Source organism: Apus apus, chromosome 3, assembly GCF_020740795.1.
Source record: "Apus apus isolate bApuApu2 chromosome 3, bApuApu2.pri.cur, whole genome shotgun sequence".
In the NCBI taxonomy this organism is placed as follows: Eukaryota; Metazoa; Chordata; class Aves; order Apodiformes; family Apodidae; genus Apus; species Apus apus.
This window is the reverse complement of record NC_067284.1, coordinates 44,451,155-44,470,201: the sequence shown is the minus strand read 5'-3', so window position 1 is coordinate 44,470,201 and position 19,047 is coordinate 44,451,155. Positions and strand designations below refer to the sequence as shown.

The following is a 19,047-nucleotide window of genomic DNA, read 5'->3' as shown; positions in this document are numbered from 1 at the left end:
TTGATTCATTCTCATTAACTGCATTAGCCCACTACTTCTTCTCAAAAGCAACAAAAAGAAACCCTAATTAGTATTTCAGAATCTTGAAATGTACCAGTGCAGCCTGTGTCATCAGGTATTTCAGTCAAGTTGGGCTGAATTGATTAACACTTCAATTCTTGGAGCTGGATAACTTCAAAAGCTTTAGTTACAATTTGTGTTGAAACAGATAAAATGAACTATCTGCAGTTACTACAGGGATATCTGGGAATTGGTGATGGCTGAGCAACTGGCATTGGTGGAGTGGGGCATCAGAATAGCTTCCTAGATTTAGCAATAAATACTGTCATTATAATTCAGACATTCTCTAGGAAAGTAAATAGTCTATTCCAAACATTGAAGCTCCCATAATATTGCCCCCTTAAATCAGTACATCGAGTTATTATTTCTGCTAGAAATACTTCTACATCAAGGCTTTGTGTGCCTTTTATTTTTTGTCCTAGCAAACAGTGTTTACACATGGATAAAAAGGCTGCTGCTGTCAGACCCAAACTTCCATCTGTTTTTACACTGCCTTGATGCCATCTTCCCCATCCAACCCAATAAAACCAGTAGTAGTTCTCATAAAATGGCAGGAATCAGGATTTTTGTACCAAGAATTCATGTTTTGAATCAACTTGAATGCTTTTGGGAAACCAGTGCTTATGTGGAAAAGGGTGATGTGGTTAATGGGGTGTTTCTGTATTTTTAAAAAGCTTTTGACAACATCCTCTATTAGGTTACTCTGGGCAGTAAAAGCAAGTACCACTGTGAAGAGCTACAAAAGTATCTTGTTACACTGAATGACTGGGCATTAAAAAGTCAGACTAAATTCCGTGTTAATAAACAAAGTAATGCACAGAGCGAAAGCACACCAAGCTATGAAAACACAGTGGTAGTTTCCAAATCAGTCATATATTATTCAATAAAGAGATTCTGGAGTTACTGTGAACAGTTTTATGAGATCAGTGTAATGCTCAGTGGCTGTCAAGAAAAACCCTTAGGAAAAGAATGTTAACAGAGAGCAAAAGATAAAATACCCTCAGGTCACCGTGCAAACCCTGGCTGTACCAAATATCCTGTTCCAGCCATTCCTCACCTCAAAAACAACAGAAAAGGCAACAAACAAAAGCAGTAAGTATGATATGGAGCAGCATATGAAGGGAGACTAAATAAATGAATATTCACTTGTGCCGTCTTGAGACAGAAGAATATTACTCTGTCTGGCGGGGATTAGATAGCCCATAAGTAAGTATAAGCATAAATGGTGAATAGGCCTCATTATTTCTCATGTATGAGAACTTGTGGGCATCAAACAAAATTACTAGGTAACAAGTTTATGACAATCAAAAGGGGACAATTTTTCACACTGTGCATGAATCAGAAATTGCAGCTGCAGATCACTGATGCCAACACTTAATGAGCTTAAAAAGCAAATGAATGAGGGGATGTAAGAACAATTTAGCACTATTAAACACAATTAAATAGCCTGTGACTCAGGATGTCTGTGAACTGAAGAAAGTAGAGTATACATTGTACGCTCAAATTGTATGCATGCCCAGTTCTGAGTCTTTTAGTTCTTAGTTTTAGTCTTGTCTCAGGAAATTGCTCTTCCATATTTCCGCAGCAAAGGCTGCCTGAGCAAAGGCTGAGGTCAGCCTTAAAGTTTCCTGGAAAAAAAAAAAAAGTTTGTGTGGGCTGAAGAGAGAAAAAGGCACAGAGCACAGGAATCTAATAAAAAAGAGGTGAATATCTATGTTTTAGAAAAGCAAAATGAAGGACCCAGAAGGAGATACTGAGCAAAGCAACCCTGCTGGTACCAACCACTCCCTGAAAAGCCCCTGGAGAGCTGGAAGATGCTATCCCCCATCCTGAGAAGAGGCAGGATGGTGTTAGGTACACAGGACTGCCGGTCTCGGCTGGTACAGCCACCCTTGTAGCCTACAGTGTCAGCACTGCAGCTGGTGTGACACAGAGCTGTTGTGCTCAGCAGCTAAAGCACATAAAGCTGGTGTATACTCAGTTGGGATCAGGAAGTGATCCTTATTTGATGACCCCTCTGGTAACCCTGACACCACCCCAAATTTGCTTTCCTCCCAGCTTCCCATTTCAAAATGCTCTGCTTCTCAGAGGTGTTCATTTGCTGGGAATAACCAGAGTGACTCTGACCCAGTTTCTTCTAATTTCAGAGCCTCTCAGGCCTCCTGCTGATACCATTCCAGATGCTGATGACCAATCCCGTACTCCAGCTTTCCTAGACAAAGAGGGCTGGAATCTCCAAGGACAACCATTTTTCCAACCATGTCACATTGACAGATTAATTTGTAGCACAGCTATAGGATTTGAGCATACATTTGGCAAAGCCAAGAAAGCATGAATCAGATTCTGTATTCATCCATTGCAATGTTGCTGAAAAAGAAAACACATGGAGGTTGTAGATACTGCTATCACTATCTGTCTCAGGAAATAACAGTTAACGCCTACTGCATTGTCCCACAGAGCTCTCTTTTGAGATTACAAGCTATCTTTTCTGCTCTTTTTGTTCAAGACAGATTCCTTCTCACTTGAGTTTAAGCTTCCTTGGTTCTTTCACCCAGTTCTTGGTACTTTGCCCAGCAGAAGGGCAGCTTCTGGCTTTATACTAAATATGGCTCAGTTTTCCACTGAGCTTAGCCTTTAAGTTACAATATACAAATGTGGTAAGAAAGAGACTTTTCCCTCTCCTTGGGGTTTCTATTAATTTACTCTCCTATTTTGTTCCTTAATTAGAACATTCCTTCTATGCTAAATGGCCTTTTTGACAGTTATATTTCCAAGGTAGTTATGAAGTGTTAATGTGCAGCCATTGTTTCACCTTGAACTCCTCTTAGACAGAAGAATAAAACTCACCAATTTACAGTTTCACGAATCCCAGTTTAAGTCAGCGGGACTTGCATTGCTATAATCATGTCCCTGACTCAATTGTACTTATTATTCCCATGTTACTAGGATATAAGCATAAACAACTCCCCATGTTAGGCTGAACCCATGCTACATGCATAGCTCTGAGCTTGTCTCACATGATCCACTTAAAGGTTTGTTCATCTGCTAGATGTCTCCATAATACCCCGTAAGAGAAGCTACTACCTTAGAAACGTGCCAAAAAGTCTACCATGGAGATTGAGTATGTAAAACCATGCACCCAGAAGCAAAATATAAATAATTCTCTAGCAGGAGAAAAAGGATTGGTTGCTTAAGGGAGTATTTAAGTGAGCTTGCCTCTCTTTCAGAATTCATAAATTTTTAAATATTTCTGATCCACGCATTGAAACAGTGAACACACAGTCCACTCATGGAGTTAATGCCTGAACAACCAGTTGAGCAATGGCCATGGTAAACACAACAATTATTTGTGCTGAATGCTGCTTGGAGCAAGGTTGAAAACCCAAACAAAGATTTTTAGCTGCTGTTTGATTTATCCAAGGTTGGAAAAACAGACCTTACGTGCTTTTTTTCTTTCTTTCTTTTTTTTTTTTTTTAAATTGGTGATTTCTTCTCTTAACTGGAACAACATGGAAGACCTTACATTTTCAGTTAATGCTTAATTCAAAAGAGGAGAGATTGCAGAAATTTTGGGATGAAGATAACCTTTTCACAGGTTCCATTCATTAGTGATATCCAAATGGGCTTTGAATGCTTTTCTAAAAGAAAATATTTTCATAATCTAATGCAAAGAAGCACACTGCTGTGTGTGATACACAAGTGAAGTCAATGGGACTATTAGTGAAGTAGGACACTATCAAACAAGTTGGTATTTCACAGTTTGTTCCTATTTCAAAAAATAGATCCTGCTTGGAAAAGTTGTATGTAGTTGCCATTTTGCTAACCTAAAAATTGGAAGGAGAGTGAAATGCAAGAAACAAATACAAAAATCAGAGAACTGTGAACTGCAGATGAAAGTGCAACAGATGCTTTTACCACTGAAAAAAATACCATCACCTACTCAAGCACATGGGCTGAGGTCTGCTGCAATACTGCTTTGGCAAACAGTGGCTGTATGAAACTGCAAGGTCTGTAATGAGCAGTTCCTGTGCAAGTGACTGCAGCTGCCAAGGGACTGGTTCCTTGATTTCCTAGAACAGCAGAATCCCTAGAATTGACCTTTGTGCGTTCACTGTCAACACATGCTCCTCTGCAGCTGGTTTCTGTTTGGCAAGACAGTGAGACAAAAAAATCCATGCCAGTGCCTTAAGAGGAAAAAAAACAAAAGTAATACCTCTTTCCCCAAAGTTGTCTGCATTTATTTCATATCCAAGGAATTACTGTTTATTTCAAATAGCTAGGAATAATTTGGAAAGAAATCAGCAGTAAGCTTCTGTAATGAGGCTCTGGTCTATTACTTTTTCTCCCTGCAGCTACAATAGTTTCCAGAGATATAATCAAGAGTTTTAGCTATGTAGAGGAAGGAGACTGTCAAAGCCAGGTTCTCTTGTGTGGTTTTAAGACAGTTCTGCTTTCTAAATCTTAGGCAATAAGACACCTAAGAAAACAAATCCAGGGAGTGGAGAGGGAAAACAAATTTTGCTACAAATTAATCACCAAGGAGGATTTTGGTTCTGTTTTTGTACCAATTGTGACTGCCCATCCTTGTAAGAACAGTAACCCACTACCTTTAGTTTGGAAAGAGAGGAGGCCAAATAATATCTTTTGAATTTATATAATTGAGGATGAATGTAACTGCCCAGACTCTCATAAACAGAACCACCAAGAATGTAACGTGAAGGACAGCAATGTTGCACATACTCGGTCAGCCCTGTCTATATAGTTAAGTTTTACAGATTTTACTGGTGCTCAGACTGACACTTGAACCCCTTCACAAGTCCTTTTTATTTCTGTTCAATACAGGATAAACTGAGAAAAGTTCCACTTCTGTTAGAATACATGTATCTAAACAGGAATTATAGAAACAGAACAATATCAGTGTTCACTGGATGTGCTTTAGATGATACTGAACCCACCCCCCCATCCAACTTGAAACATGTAATAGAGTATTTAGACAGCCTTACTTTAGAGACCTAAAATTAGTTACTCTGAATCACACTTTAGAAGAACCTATTTTTGTCCCATACTATACAGGAAGCTTAAGTTCCTTGGCACCTCATTCAGATGTTGTAATCACTCTTGCCCCCATCCTCCAATTTCCTGTAAAATAGAAGTTTATGCAATAGGTATGTTGCTAAGTTGTAGTCTTCTGGCTCATTAAAATTGTCTCTATATTTAGGTAGAGCAGTGTTTGTCACAGTTGTTTTTTTTTTTTAAATAAGGCAAAGGGGGTCAAATTTCTCCATATTTTCTAGCTACAAAACAGCATTGATAACGTTTGTAAAACCAGTGTTTCTGTTCCTTTGACTTAAAACTAGTGATTTAAATCACACTCATGCACTTGAGAAGACTGGTTAGACTGACTAGTCTTACTGTCATCTTGCTCATTGTTTCTCGAGAAAACCCTGCCTTCCTAGGGGCAGGAGGGAAGCCAAGCAGCTGTAATTACTGCTCTTCCCTGTTTATACCAAAGAACTGCTACTACCCAAAATCTTTAGAGCAACTGAGTTTCCCAGGGGCAGGGGAGTAAACACTTTCACAGCAGGCTGTAATTACAGGCTCTTGTCCCCATCCTGAAGGGATGAAGCAGCTCCTTGCAGTGAAAATGCCATTGTTTAGAATAAAGACTTGCAGCTAGTAATCACAGATGCTTCTTTTTGGAGAAAGTAAGTTACTGCTGGTGAGCAGGATAGCAGCAGCTTCTTGACTCTCTTTGGCATCTTTCAGGGCCTGCTTTGGATGACTGACCAATTTAGAATCATTGGGATGAGAGAGTCTGAGGATACTCATCACTGACAACATGGAAAAGCAAGCTATTTCTCTCTCATTTTGTAATGGGGCTCTTTGAGGTACAGGGTGTCGCAGACCAGGAAAGGTATAATACAAGTAATATGAGGCTCCTGTTGGATTGGGTGTCCTTTTCCAAATTGAAAAATATAGAGAAGTCAGTCACTCAAAAAATTATTCAACTTTTATCTTAAGTTGGAAAGCACAGATGGGTCACTAAGCAAAATGTCTAGATGGGAAAAGTAGTTGCTTGAGAGCTGAGATAGTAGAACCCACAGCTGAGGCTGAGTGACACGTTTCCTAAATAGTGATGACAGTGCTGGTGTTAGCTGACCTAAGGCAGCAAGCCACCCAAGGAGGGAATGTGTGAACAATGTCCAGTGTGACCTGAGCCACTGGTAAGTGCTGAAATTTCTCATGAATGGAAAGATTGTCTTTTTTTTTTTTTTTAACAACTACAACACTTGGATTCACCAGTTCTCAAGATTCCATGCCAAAACCAACAGGTGGCAACCATATTTGGGTTGCTCTCAATACATATTCCTCCTACTTAATAAGAGAGGGAAAAGCTGTTGATGCAAGTAGCACAGACGGGTTCCTTGTTATGAAAGCTAGTCCTTCATCACATGACTCGGGAACCAAATGTGCTTTTATGCACTGCTACAGCCAAAACATATTGCAAACTTGAAGAACAAATTTATTTTTTACTTACTTGGCAAAATGTACCTTTATTTTTCCTTTTTTTCCTTTTAAATAGCAGAATGCCAGCATACTGGGGGGAAAGGACTAGTTTTTTAATAATTAGTAAATGTAATTAGTAAATAAATCAATATGCAGAAAATACTCTGAAAATGCACATAGTGTACATGTACTAATTTAATTGCAAATGGACTCAGAATCTCCTTTTTCCTTGTTTCAGATTTTGAAAATGGGAATCATAGTTATAAGAATGAGGAGGTCAAATGAGTGCAATGACTATCCGAGGTGCTGAGGGCATACTGTGAATATTTTTCCCCCAAAAGTAAGTGTTCAATTCTGATGGAAGGGAGTTGTGTGTCTGAGGTACAAGGGTCATCAATGAGGTTTGCTGGTTGAGATAAAATAGGCTCCCTGAGGTCAGAGGTGCTTATTCACATTGCAAAATACTTAGAAATGTGTGAAACATCAAGCTTCAGTTTTAACTCAGGTTAGAAAGGGCAGAAACTGCAGGAGTATTTTTTCATGATAACATAGCTATGAAGCAACAGAATGCAGCTTTGAAGTTCCTTATGTATCTGCCAACTTCAGCTACAGAAAACTGAGCTATAATTTTGATTTTTATTTTTTTTCTCCAAGTCCCAACAAACTCTTCATGCTTCAAATTTAAAAATGCTTTCCCGTGTTGGAAACACCTGCTTGGACAAACCAGCATTGCATGTAAGCAGGAAAAAAGAACTCCCAGTGACAGAAAATAAGTAATTTCAAACTTTTCAATTCCAAGGCACATACATTTGCACTTTTTTTTTTTTTAATTACAGCTTCTAGGTTACCCAAATTATCCTTGTCTAAACTGATGATAAAACTATTAATTTCATAGTGTTTAGCTACACCTTTTGCTTATTCCTGTTTCCACCAATGAAAAAACTAAACCAAGATTTTATTTGGCCCCATAGAAATTAAGACTGTAATCAAGTTTCATTTTAATTCAGGCCAGAAATGACATAAATTAATGTACAAGTTGTTTTGCATAATGTAGATATGAGGCAATAGAATGTACTTGTAAAGCCACTGTAAAAGATGTCAACAAATGCCCTCCAAATCCCAATAAAAATTGCAGAGAAGTCCAACTGTTTTATAATAATGTAAAAGCAGATGTACATAATCTGTGGGGTTATGTGAAACAATTTTCTAGAAATGGAAGATTATTTCAAACGTATTGAACACAGAAAAAAACGTTGTACTTCCCTTATTAAAAGTATAGGTCTAGGAGAGTGGGGAAAAGCAGAACTTTCTTTGATGCTTGCTTGAGAAGGCTTGGCCTTTGCAGCACTTCAATCAAGAGAAATTAGCACAGTATTTTACCCATATCTCATCCAGTTATGACCCAGAGCAATTACTCTCACTGAAGCTTTGGGAAAAGGAGTTATTTGGTGGATTTAAAGTGATTACAGACTTTCACTTTCCCCAGGTATTACACGAAAAATGCTTGATGGGGAGCAGTGGAGCAACATGGTGCCTCCTTTGGGCATCCAGGAAAACCTTATTTAGATAAGGTAGATTTATTAGTACACTTTGTCAGAAGAAACCTACAGCACTCGCGCCGATTACTGTTTTGGTGCCTGTGAATCCAAGGGGTGCGACTCTGCTCACGCAGGTGGACTGGAAATAAAAGTAACACCTGGTACAAAAGGCGTGTAACGAGGTGGCCTGAAGGCACTCTTCAGGAAGATGCCACGGCATTATCTGAGCGTTGTGGGCTTTGCTTATCACGCCTGACTTCTCTGTAATGTTTTCAGCATTAGTCAGCCTGGGTTGCTTGTTTGGTTTTTTTTTTTTCCCTTTTTTTTTTTTTTAATTGTAAGCAGAGCTAGTTTGAGCATAAAGATCAGCAAGCAGGATTTGCCCTTGTCAGTGGCTTTAAACCTACTCGTTCTGCAGCTGTTGCGCTGTCCCGGCGTCATTCTTGAGGGGGAAAGGAAATTAACAATTAGGCGCAGGAGACAGCTGGAGATCCCAGCTACCAGCGCCGCGACTCCAGGTCCGCCCCGGGTCCATCCCGCACCCCTGACTAGCGGGATTATTTCCGATAAGCCCCTCAGGCCGCCGCCCCGCCCGCCGCTGCCAAGCTCCGCGGCCCATTCTCTCCCCGTCCCCGCTGCGCTTCTTGCCGGGGGGGTGAGGACCGACCAGGCTTCGCTTTTCTCCCGACGCGCCGCTCTCCCCCGCAGCCGGAAGGTGAACGTTTTCAGTCCGAGCCACGCGTGACCGGCTGGAGGCAGCCGACGACACGGGGTTTTTACTTGGGTTTTTTTGGTTAATAAGCCCCAGAGGCGCCCTCTGAACCCCCCGCAGCCACGGCCTGCCCGACACATCCTCCTCACCTCGGTGACCGACGGGGCCGTGCCCCCGGGATGCCCTGGCCCTGCCCGCCGCGCGGCGCCGCGGGGTGTCCCCGGGGCGCGGGCTCCCGCCCGCCGCGACACGGGGCGCGCAGGGGGCCGGGCGCGGCGCGGCGGGGCGGGGGCCGCCTTCCGCCGGAAGCCGGCGGGGCGGGGCGGCCGTTGCCTGAGCGGCGGTTCCCCGGTGTGTCGTCACGGCGCGGCGCTGGGCAGCGGCGGGGCCGGGCCGGGCCGGGGCGGGCAGCCGGGGCGGCGGGAAGCAGCTCAGCGCCGGCCATGGCGCCGCCGCCGCCGCAGAAGGAGATCGTCTACAACAAGCTGCTGCCCTACGGGGAGCGCCTGGAGGCCGAGGCCGCCCGCTTCCTCGGGCAGATCAAAGGCAACCTGGCCCGGGCCGTGCAGCTGCAGGAGCTGTGGCCCGGGGGGCTCTTCTGGACCAGGAAGCTCTCGACGTGAGTGCCCGAAACGGCCCTTCCCCCTCTTCCTCCTCCCCGGGGCGGCGGTGTGGCCCCCGGGGTTCAGGCGCCCGGGAGCGGGAGCCTGCGGGCTAAGCGGGTGCGGAGCCGGGGAGGGGGGAGCCGGGTTCGTCCCTGCCCCGCGGGGCCGCCCCGGGGCCGGTGGGGCTGCGGCGGGGCCAGGCGGGCGGGCTGCGGAGCCGTGCCTCCCGGCGCCGCTGGCCCGCAGCCCAGCCGGTACCGGCCCAGCCCGTGCCGGCCTCCCCGCTCGGCCGGGGGCTGCCGTGGGTCCAGCCGCGGCCCTAGGGCCCGGGCAGCCCCGCCGCTGACCAGGCGTCCGCCCGGCTCTTACACAAGGCCCGCCAGTGCTTCGGCGTAGGAAATGGGGACAAAGGTGGCTTCGTTTCCAGCAGCTCGCCTGTCTCCGAAACTTTTCCGAATTTTACGAGTCAGGCTCTTAGGAGTTCGTTCGCTTGTTTGTTTAATGCGTGCTTGGCCACCTGTTTTGCCTCTTGCCTTTTTCAGCGGGTTGTGCAAGATCCGAGCTCCGCGTAACTTCTGCTGTAGGAACACGGAGTCTTTCTCAAGACAGGCTGTTTGTTAGTTCAGGGCTTGCAGGATTAAATTCTGGCATAATACTGTGTAAGCCCTGTTTGGAGCCCTTGATATTTTTTGCCTGTGCTGTGGCACGGTGTTGTTTATACCTGTGTTGGCTCTGCTGTGTGTAATGGCGAAGTGTTTCAAATACAGATAAAAACAGGGTGGTTTCATAGATAGCGCTGAGTAGAAATAGGTTTCTTTTAGTCAGTATTACGAAGCATACTTGCCCCTTTTTTCTTAATGGCCACTATTTTGGACGCCCTGGCACTGAAAATGGTATCATATGACACTGACTCCTGTAGCTTCAATCAGTAAAACATATTTCTGTGGATGTTAGTAACGTTTTTTTATTGCTGAATGCCTTGTGTGCCTTCAGAAATTGTTTCTTGTGTGCTAGAAATTATTAAGTGTGTACCTTTTGTACAATTTAGAGATCTTCACTTGCAGTTTTCTTCCTTATATAACTAATTTATTTTATATTAATTGGGAATTTAAAATTCATTTGGCAGTCAAATCTGTTTTACATGTATGTATTGAAGTGTGTGTGTCTTTATGTTTGCCAAGAGGCATTCTTAGATAGAATTACATTGATAGTTGCAAAATGACTTGCATGTTTGCTTTATGTGACAGTTTGAACCTGCTTGGAACCATTTCAATACTGTTTCCCTCCCCCCTCCCGGCCAACTGCTAGCTCATACTGGTTTCAGTGGTACCTGTTGTCTCTGTACTTGAGGCAGAACTTCATATAACGATCAAGTTGAAATAAACTGTAGTAGTTCTTACCAGGAGAAAGAGTTGCATTAGCTAAATAGGCTAAATGTGGCACAATAAGTCGTTAGAAAATGTGCAGGGTGGTATTAGAATCACGCTCTTGCTCACTCCGTAAATGGCAATTACTGTTACCAGTTGAGGCTTCAGGGCAGTGAATTTAACCTATTGAGAACTGCTGCTCTGCTACTTTATGAATCACAGGGAGGTCAGCAGGCTCTTAATTTGTGGTTTCCCACCTACTCTTTCAAGTTTTAATTAATTGTGTGTGTTTGCAACTTGTCTGATGCCTGTTAGTCTCAAGATTACTTTGTGGCATATTATATGCAGTAAGACTGAATATGTTTGGATGTAGGCAGGGAAGGAAACAGTGGGCTTGGTTTAAAAATAAGCTGGTGTACTTAACGTGAGAGGTGTTTTGCTTCTTAATTTAGCTTGACAAAGTGTTCAGTGGGATGAAATACATTAATAGAAGTTTAGGCCTAGATGAAACACTTCCAACCACATAGTGTTTTGATGTCATACCTAAGGCAAATTATAGGATAATCACAATAAAATCAAATTTTTGCTATGTGTTGATACTGGGTGGTTCATCTTAAAATCAATTTAGTACCTTTTTCCCTGTTCACCAACTGTAATAAATACTACATTGGAAAAAAATGTCCAGAATCTTCATAATGATATGATTGCTGCTTGGCTTTGTTGCAAATGCCTGAATTATGAAAGTTGGTATTCTCACAATATTCTGTGAAATACTTTATAGTTCAGAACACTGGATGACATGTCTTTTTTTCCTGTACAGATAAAAATGTTAATACAAACATGGTAATATTTACATATAAATGAGTAAAGGAAAAAAATGCAAGCAGGTATTATACTTATATAGTTACACCTTCTCAGGTACTTCCTACTTTATATAACCTGCATTAACCCTGTAGACTACGAATAATAAAAGTGAAACTCAAGTATGTTTTTGAATTAAAATTTGAGTATCAGTTACTATTTAACATTGACAGCTGAACCTGAGTTCTTCTATTTCTTTTACTCCCAACAGCTGAAAACATGACTTGCACATAGTTATCTTAAGAGCAGCTGTTTCAGCTTCTGATGTCACAAACTGAGTATGGAAACAAAAAACCCTCCCATTTTGGGTTTATCAGATATAATGTGTGTAAGCTGGTTTGCATAATTTTTATATATCTTACTCAGTGATGCAGACTGGCTGTTTGGGATGCATGTGTGGAGTGTGGTGAGAGAACTTTACTGGGAAGACAGTAATAGTGCAGTTACTTAGTGGGACTTCTTATGCAAGTAAAACTGTGTGCCTCAAAGACTGGCATTTATAATTTATCAGGATTCCCCCAACTTTGCCTGGTAAAATATGTCTATTAAAAACACTAATCCTGTTGTGAAAGCAGAAGACTGAGTCTCAGTTGTATAGCTTACTACAGTGTGTGGTGTGTGGGGAAGAAGCAGGTTGCATCAAAATAATTTGCCTAAATGGACTTGTGTCATACTCTCTTTATGGTCTGTAGGTCAAAAGTAGGTGGCTGTTTCAGTTTTTCCTTCTTTCATGTTTTACACGGGAATTTTGTGCATAGGTATCTTTTTAAACTTTTTTTTTTCTTTTTAGAACATAGCATGAAAATGAGCATATTGGTAAAATATGAACATTTAATAGCTACTGTATGTGTAGTCAACTGCATTCTGGAAAACACATAAATGTCTTTCAGTGCTTTCTACTTCAGTAGAAAGGGTGGAGTTTTTAGAGCTGGGAGCTACAGTTTCTGTCCCTGACAATGTTATTTTACATACTTGTCAGGTGTATGCTTATTACAAAACAACATTTAACTTTCTTGCTGTAAGGTGTGGAAAAATGCAGCTCAACTGTTTTGAATTAGAATGACAGGACACAAAGTTACAAGTGAGGATGAAAAAAATCTCAGTGGGGCTTTGCTGAATTGTTTTCATCTCTGTTGTGTATAAATCTTATTTTACATCTATTTCCCCCTCATATTTATCAGGAAAATACAACCTTTCCTTTTGGATAAGGGATGTGTGTGTATACTGTATACATAGTCTTGTTGAGCGTGATTCATTGTTTTTCATATAATTTGTCAAAAACTTAATTTTAGAACAATCATAATCCTCTCCTGTGCATTAGGAAATAAAAAAAAGGTAGCTAGGAATTTAGGAGAGTGCTCTATTCAGCTTCATAAGTGAAGGCAATTTTTAACTGTAGCAGAGCAGCCAACTTTCTAGGGCAACTTAGGATGTCCACTTGATACGATAGTATGATTCCTAAAAATAGCTCTATTGTCATTGTGAAGTGAGAAAGTTAATATGTAATACTTCTAGAATAGAGAATTGGCTCTTTAGTTCTAATTTTTTTTTTTTTTTTTTTTTTTTTTTTACCTCTCCAGAGACCACGTCCATTGTGCAGAAATGATGGAACTGCAAACAGAATTTTCACTTCCTAATCATGTTTTTTAGATTGGGTGGGTGGGTGGGTCTCTGTGAGTTTTTTTTCTCTCCATGCAGCTGAACTCAATCAGAACCCAGTGGGCCTGCACGAGGAAGGAAAATTTATCCTTTTTGCAGTTGACTGGTAGGGGTTGAGCACTCATGAAACCTTTAATGGTTTTCTTAAAGGAGGAATCAAAAGGAAAGTGGAATTAAAATTTTCAGGAATCAGTATAGTATTTACCTGTTGTTTTATAAGAAGGCTTAATCCAGTTAGTGTGATTAGCCCCTAGGCATCCTTCAGGACTTGTGAAGTTCTCCCTATATTCTTTTATTTAGAAATAGTGATGTTTCATCCTTTGTGAGGGGATATGCTGAAAATGTTGCAGTTCTGTTACATCTTGCTCGTTCAATCTCGAGGAAAACATTATTAGCCCCTTTCTTGAAGTAATTATTTTCTGTCATTGTCTTAATAATGCACAGCTGGATTAAGACAAATAATTGATGGTGCATCCCCCTCTACATAAAGAAACTGTAAAGCAATTTGGCATCTAATTCTGCTTCTTGGGCGTAGTGACATCTTTGTGCTCAGCAAGTTACTGTGTACTTTACTCCTTCTACTTCTTAATTAAGCAGCATTTTGTGTAATAGAACTGCTGTTAGCAAATGTCAAGAAAGGTAACCAGCCAAACATTTCGTTGTATATAGCAACACTGACAGATAATTTTATTTCTTATACAGTGTTTCTTTGTAGTTAAAATTTATTTTTCAGGCTTCTGGAGTTTCTTTAATACATGAAGAAATGAAGGCAGTATTCTTTGTTACTTCATGCCTAGTATTGTGTGGGGGTGGAGAAGTACATGCAAGTGCATAAGACTGAAGGATAATGAAATTGAAGTTATTAAAGGTTAAACTTTATTTCAGAACCCTCCACAGTGAATTGAGCCTTTGCTGTTTTCCTTCCCAGATTTGTATTGTCATGAAAAGTAAACACTCTTGTAGGCAAAGTCCTGTAAAGTTTGATCATTGCATCAAACACTGCTGTGCCCTTTTATTAAACAGTAAGTGAAGACTAAGGGAAATTGCAGAAGTGGGAGTGATAGGACCACATGGCTGGTCATCTCATGGTCATAGAAAAAAATGCCTCTGATTTGTCTGTTCTCAGTTTAGCAGACTGTTTTTAATAAATATACTTTTCCTTTGAGAGAATCTGGGAATAGCTCTTATGTCTGCCTATGACATTTTGGTGTTGTCCTGATTGTTACCCCATTTATCTTAAGAAGCTTGCAGACTTTTCACACTGGATTCTTCCCATGCAATGCATGAGAATTGTATGCTTTTAGAAGGTAGAATATTTAGAACAATTCAAGCACGATTAAGTTATATACTTCTGTTAGCCCTCACAAAATGAAGTGTCAGCCATTTTTTTCTTTCTGAGGATTCTTTTTGCATGTCCATTTTATGCATGTGGAAATGTAGGTCTTCAGCTGTTGATAGTGTAATTTTATAGGTAGTGTTTCTGGCCAATCCAGATAATTTAGGTTCCTGTGATAGAAGAGTGAGTTATCCTGTATTTCATTTGTTTCCTTATGTGTTTGAAATAAGTAAGGCATGTTGAAGTTTGCATTAGGAAAAATACTGTCCATCAAATGTAGAAATTCCCCCTTAAAATTATTGGGAAAAGGGAAGTGAAGTGCTTAAGAGTTGGTTGTTTTTGTTCTTTTTTTTGGTTGGTTTGTTTTTTTTCCTGAAAACTGGTGATGATTGGTTTGCCAGAGCTCTGCAGTTGTTCCGCTGTGTCTTCAAAGGAAACTGGAGGAAAAAAGTTGGAAAAAAATCTTTCAAGGAAAGAGGAAGAGTCTTGGTGTAGGTATATTTAAGGAAGCTAACTCCTTTTGGTAAGATTACTAGCTATGAGTGATCCACAGAAGTTCAGTGATAATTTTGTTTTAAATAGAGGAACAGGGATGTGGGGAGGTATGAAAAAAGTACTCAAGCAATTGTTTCCAAATCCTGTGTGCTCTTGTGTCACTGTGTGAAGTGTCTATGTAAGTGTATTTTATTAAGGGATCTGAATTTTAGTGCTGAAGTAGTAAGATCTCCCACTGGCAGTTCTGTGAGGGATAAAAGTTTGCAGAGGAGTGTGAAGCATTTTAAACTAAACCAGATAGAATAATAAACCCAGTGTTGCAGGAGTCAATTTCAGAAACCAAATTGAGGAGTCAGGACAGTTTGTTAGATCAGTAACTGCTAATTTTTGCCCCTTGGAAGTTACCTAGCCTCTGCTACTGTCAAGTAAGTGTCCTTCAGAGATGTTTCCCTCCTCATCTCTTGTGGTGGTTCCAGTGTAGGGTTCTGCAATGTGTGCTGCCCTGCCTACCAAATAAGCAGTGTGAGATCTGGCATTCTTCATGTTACCAGAGCAAACCTCGGTGCTCCACTGGTGTATATTTAGCAACAAATCAATCCACTTCTACTAAATCTTAAAAACAATGAACAGGCTTCTCAAAAAAATCCTTTATAGGTATTAATCTCTTGTGTGTGCCTTATCTAACAGCTGCTTGGAGGACAGCATATTAGTAGGGTTTCTTAGGAATTTTCAAGAATAATCAAAGCAGTAATAAAACAAAAATTATGTAGTAATGTAGTTGTGTGACACATGAAATGCTGCACTAAGACCTTATGTAGGTTTTGCTGGTGCAGCATATCTTTTGAGACTTTAAAAATGTTTCTTTTTTCAATCTCAACATGAAAACAGCAAGCACTTCTTCCAGAGTTAGTCGTGATAGATCTTCAGTTTTTTAAGATAAATATAAGTAAATATAAGGGATACACCACCAGCAAAACTCATTGCCTAAATCATTGCTCATCCTTACTGGGAGCTATCAGTTTTGGACTTTACTTGATATTATTTTATTTATTAGCCTCTGGAATATGTTCTGTCTCCTTCTTAAAGTGCCCCGACTGAAAAGGATAGATATATAATAAGGCTGCTTGTGATAGTTGCTGTGTTTGGGTTTTTTGTTTTAAAGAGAAGTAAATATATGGGGATATGAAAATACTAACTTCAGTGGCTAGCACATGTTGAGCAGAGGTGAAAGAATATGATCCTTCTTGTGTGGTATCTGGTGTGAACATGAAGTTAAGCTATTTGTAGAATCTTGAGAAGATTGCAAACTTTTTTTGGTGGTTCTTTTTCCTTGTGTGTTTAGTTTCAGTTGTCAGTTTTGCTTTGCTATGTATCTTTGTGTTCTTATTTGTTGGACTCGTAATTAGATTTTACTTTTGTTTCATTAAACAGCAAGTCGAACAAAGTTTGGCTCGGGTCTTGGATAAAATGGAAACATTTAAAAATATTGCTGACTCGTCTTGTGTTTTGTTTCTAGATATATCCGATTATATGGGAGAAAATTTAGCAGAGAAGAACATGTGCTTTTTATCAAACTGTTGTACGAGTTGGTAACAATTCCAAAACTGGAGATCAGCATGATGCAAGGATTTGCACGCCTGTTGATAAACTTGCTAAAGTAGGTACAGATTTCTGCTGACTACTGACACTTTTGTCTCTTAAGTAGCTGGTCACTTCTCTTGCTTAATGTTGTTATATGGTTTAATGTAATAGTATGTTCTAATACAGGTTACTTCACTTAATCTCCTCTGTACAGATGATGTTGGTTAAAGAGTTCTTGTTATGCAAACACCTTGATCCTTTCAGAGCTTTAGGAGTGGTATTGAAAGTAAAAGAACATTAGGGGTTTTTTTCCTCTTAGGAAAAGAAAACGTATCAGACCGCCAAGTATTAAGGTTGAATCTCAAACAGGGAGAAGATTAAGACTGTCTCACAACTTGATAATGTTTATTTCACTTAGCCAGACTTTTCCTGAAGACTTGACAGCTTCTGTTTGTGCAGAAGTGCTGCAAGTGGCTGGCTTTTTTCTTGCCTGACCTTTCTGCAGTTTGTGCCAAGTGCTAGCGATAAGTGTAATTCAGATCAGTGATCCGAGGTATTCTGATGTGCACAGTGCTGATGTAAATGTTTAATCCTAAAGTGCTCTTTGTTCTTTTTTTTTTTTCTTATTAGGAAAAAGGAACTGCTTTCCAGGGATGATTTAGAGTTACCGTGGAGACCACTTTATGAAATGTTGGAAAGGATATTGTACTCCAAAACAGAACATCTTGGATTAAATTGGTTTCCCAAGTAAGTTTACATTTTAAAACAACTGACAGGCTGTAAAACCTGTAGTGCTTGGAAGTACTTTGAAATTTTATCTTAATATCTGGAATTAGATACACAGTAAATATGGCTTATATTTTCATGAAGTATATTTTGGTAATTGCATGCAAGACTGCACTAAATCACATATATCATTCTGCCAGTTAATTTTTTGTTGTGGTGCTTCTCTATGAATGTGATCGAGTTTATCTCTAAATATGATTGAGTTAATTTCTAAATATGCTGAACAGGGATCTTCAACTTGCTTTAGGATGAGAACCCACAACTTAACAGATTTAATGTTAAATGAAAAAATATTCAGGTTCAATGTCTGCTGTTCAGTTTTATAAAACAGTAAGGGTTTGGGAAAATTAAAGTGGTACTGTTCTTAAAAATTGAATATAGGTGTAAATCAGTATGCATTCAAAGAAAAGTGCCTTCTATAGGATATACACATATTTAAAGTGATTATATGATATAGACAAATAATTTTTTCCCATTTAAGAATTTTATAAGTGTTCTACTGATTTTAAAAATAAAAATTTCTTTGCTTTGCTTTCTTTGCTCTACCAATTCCTCCCCATCTGTCAAACTTCCAAAATCATAATTTTTCTAATAATTCTAATTAGAGAAGGTCCTCCTCTACAAATTACAGATTATTAAAGATACTATATGGTTAACTTGTTTGTTTGAATTCAAACTTCATGTAAAGAAATGCAGGTGAAAATACTTAGTAGGCTTTCAAATAATAAAATTCTGTCCAAGGATGTTTAAGTACTACCACTGCTTCCTTGACTGAGTGGAAGATCCCATTGCTGATAAGTGACGTCAACAGAAAAAATATATAGACAGCCTTGTAACTTGTTATGGAGCATTTAATGCTGAATTTCTCTCAGCTTGAAAAATAATTTGGATCACTTGGATTATTTTGCCAATTGTAGGTATTACTTGCCATTGAAAATCCCAAAGAGCAGAGCTTTTTATAGTTGGTTTATTTTATGCATATGCCAGCACTTACTGCAATTGCATACTCTGCTGGGTGTGGATTTTGTGTGGTCGCTCTTCGTTTACCAAGTGAGAAACTGGCATGGTGGGGAGGAGACTCTTCCAAGAGGGAAGATAAGGTTGAGCTGGGAGGAGGATGTTGGTTGTTATGATCTGAAGCTTTTATCTTTTATTAACTCTATTAGATACCAGACACTACATCTCAAAATGCAGTGCGATTTGTTCTCATACGGTGTTTTTTCTTTTTATAACATAAATTTTGAGGGGTATCTTTTTGGTGAAAGTCAAGAGATACTATTTAAAGCTGATTATTTGATTTATAGCTGTTAATTTGAGTACTGTTTTAATTTTTTTTTTTTTCACATTCAGTTCATATCGACCAGGCTTGTCTTCACCTAAAACATTTGTGCTTAATGTATTACATAGGTGGTAAGAAAGACTTTTTGCTTTGTTCAGCTCTGGCTGATGTGTAATCTTCTGCATGTTCTGTTAGATTGTAACACTTGTCACACAGGTGTAATTTTCTGCATAAATAATTGTATTGGAAAACCAATGTTAA

The 19,047-nt window shown here is 39.9% G+C and overlaps 2 protein-coding genes across 4 annotated transcripts in view; one reads left to right on the top strand and one right to left on the bottom strand.

Annotated features, from left to right (window-relative positions):
* Positions 1-1,170: 1,170 nt before the first annotated feature.
* On the bottom strand, positions 1,171-9,060 carry LOC127383113 (uncharacterized). Its single transcript, XM_051615533.1, has 2 exons — positions 8,513-9,060; positions 1,171-1,688 (listed from the first exon to the last, which is right to left on the bottom strand). The coding sequence occupies exons 1-2, from the start codon at positions 8,955-8,957 to the stop codon at positions 1,489-1,491; spliced, it is 645 nt and encodes a 214-aa protein (XP_051471493.1). The 5' UTR covers positions 8,958-9,060; the 3' UTR covers positions 1,171-1,488.
* An 88-nt stretch (positions 9,061-9,148) lies between these two features.
* PSME4 (proteasome activator subunit 4) overlaps positions 9,149-19,047 on the top strand; it is a 67,955-nt gene continuing 58,056 nt past the window's right edge. For 2 of the 3 annotated variants that reach the window (XM_051613453.1, XM_051613451.1), the window contains exons 1-3: positions 9,149-9,436; positions 16,657-16,797; positions 17,352-17,468. In XM_051613453.1, the coding sequence (XP_051469413.1) occupies positions 9,261-9,436; positions 16,657-16,797; positions 17,352-17,468 (434 nt within the window). In that variant the 5' untranslated portion in view covers positions 9,149-9,260. The remainder of the gene's footprint in view (positions 9,437-16,656; positions 16,798-17,351; positions 17,469-19,047) is intronic. The other variant, XM_051613452.1, reaches the window with a different exon arrangement.

What these genes read in the sequence shown, in the direction of transcription:
- LOC127383113 (XM_051615533.1), bottom strand. Translation starts at nt 8,957, where the DNA reads ATGTGTCGGGCAGGCCGTGGCTGCGGGGGGTTCAGAGGGCGCCTCTGG. An exon ending in GCGCAACAGCTGCAGAACGA is followed by an intron (nt 1,689 to 8,512) that starts GTAGGTTTAAAG and finishes TTTTTTTTCCAG; the next exon opens with GAAACTTTAAGGCTGACCTC.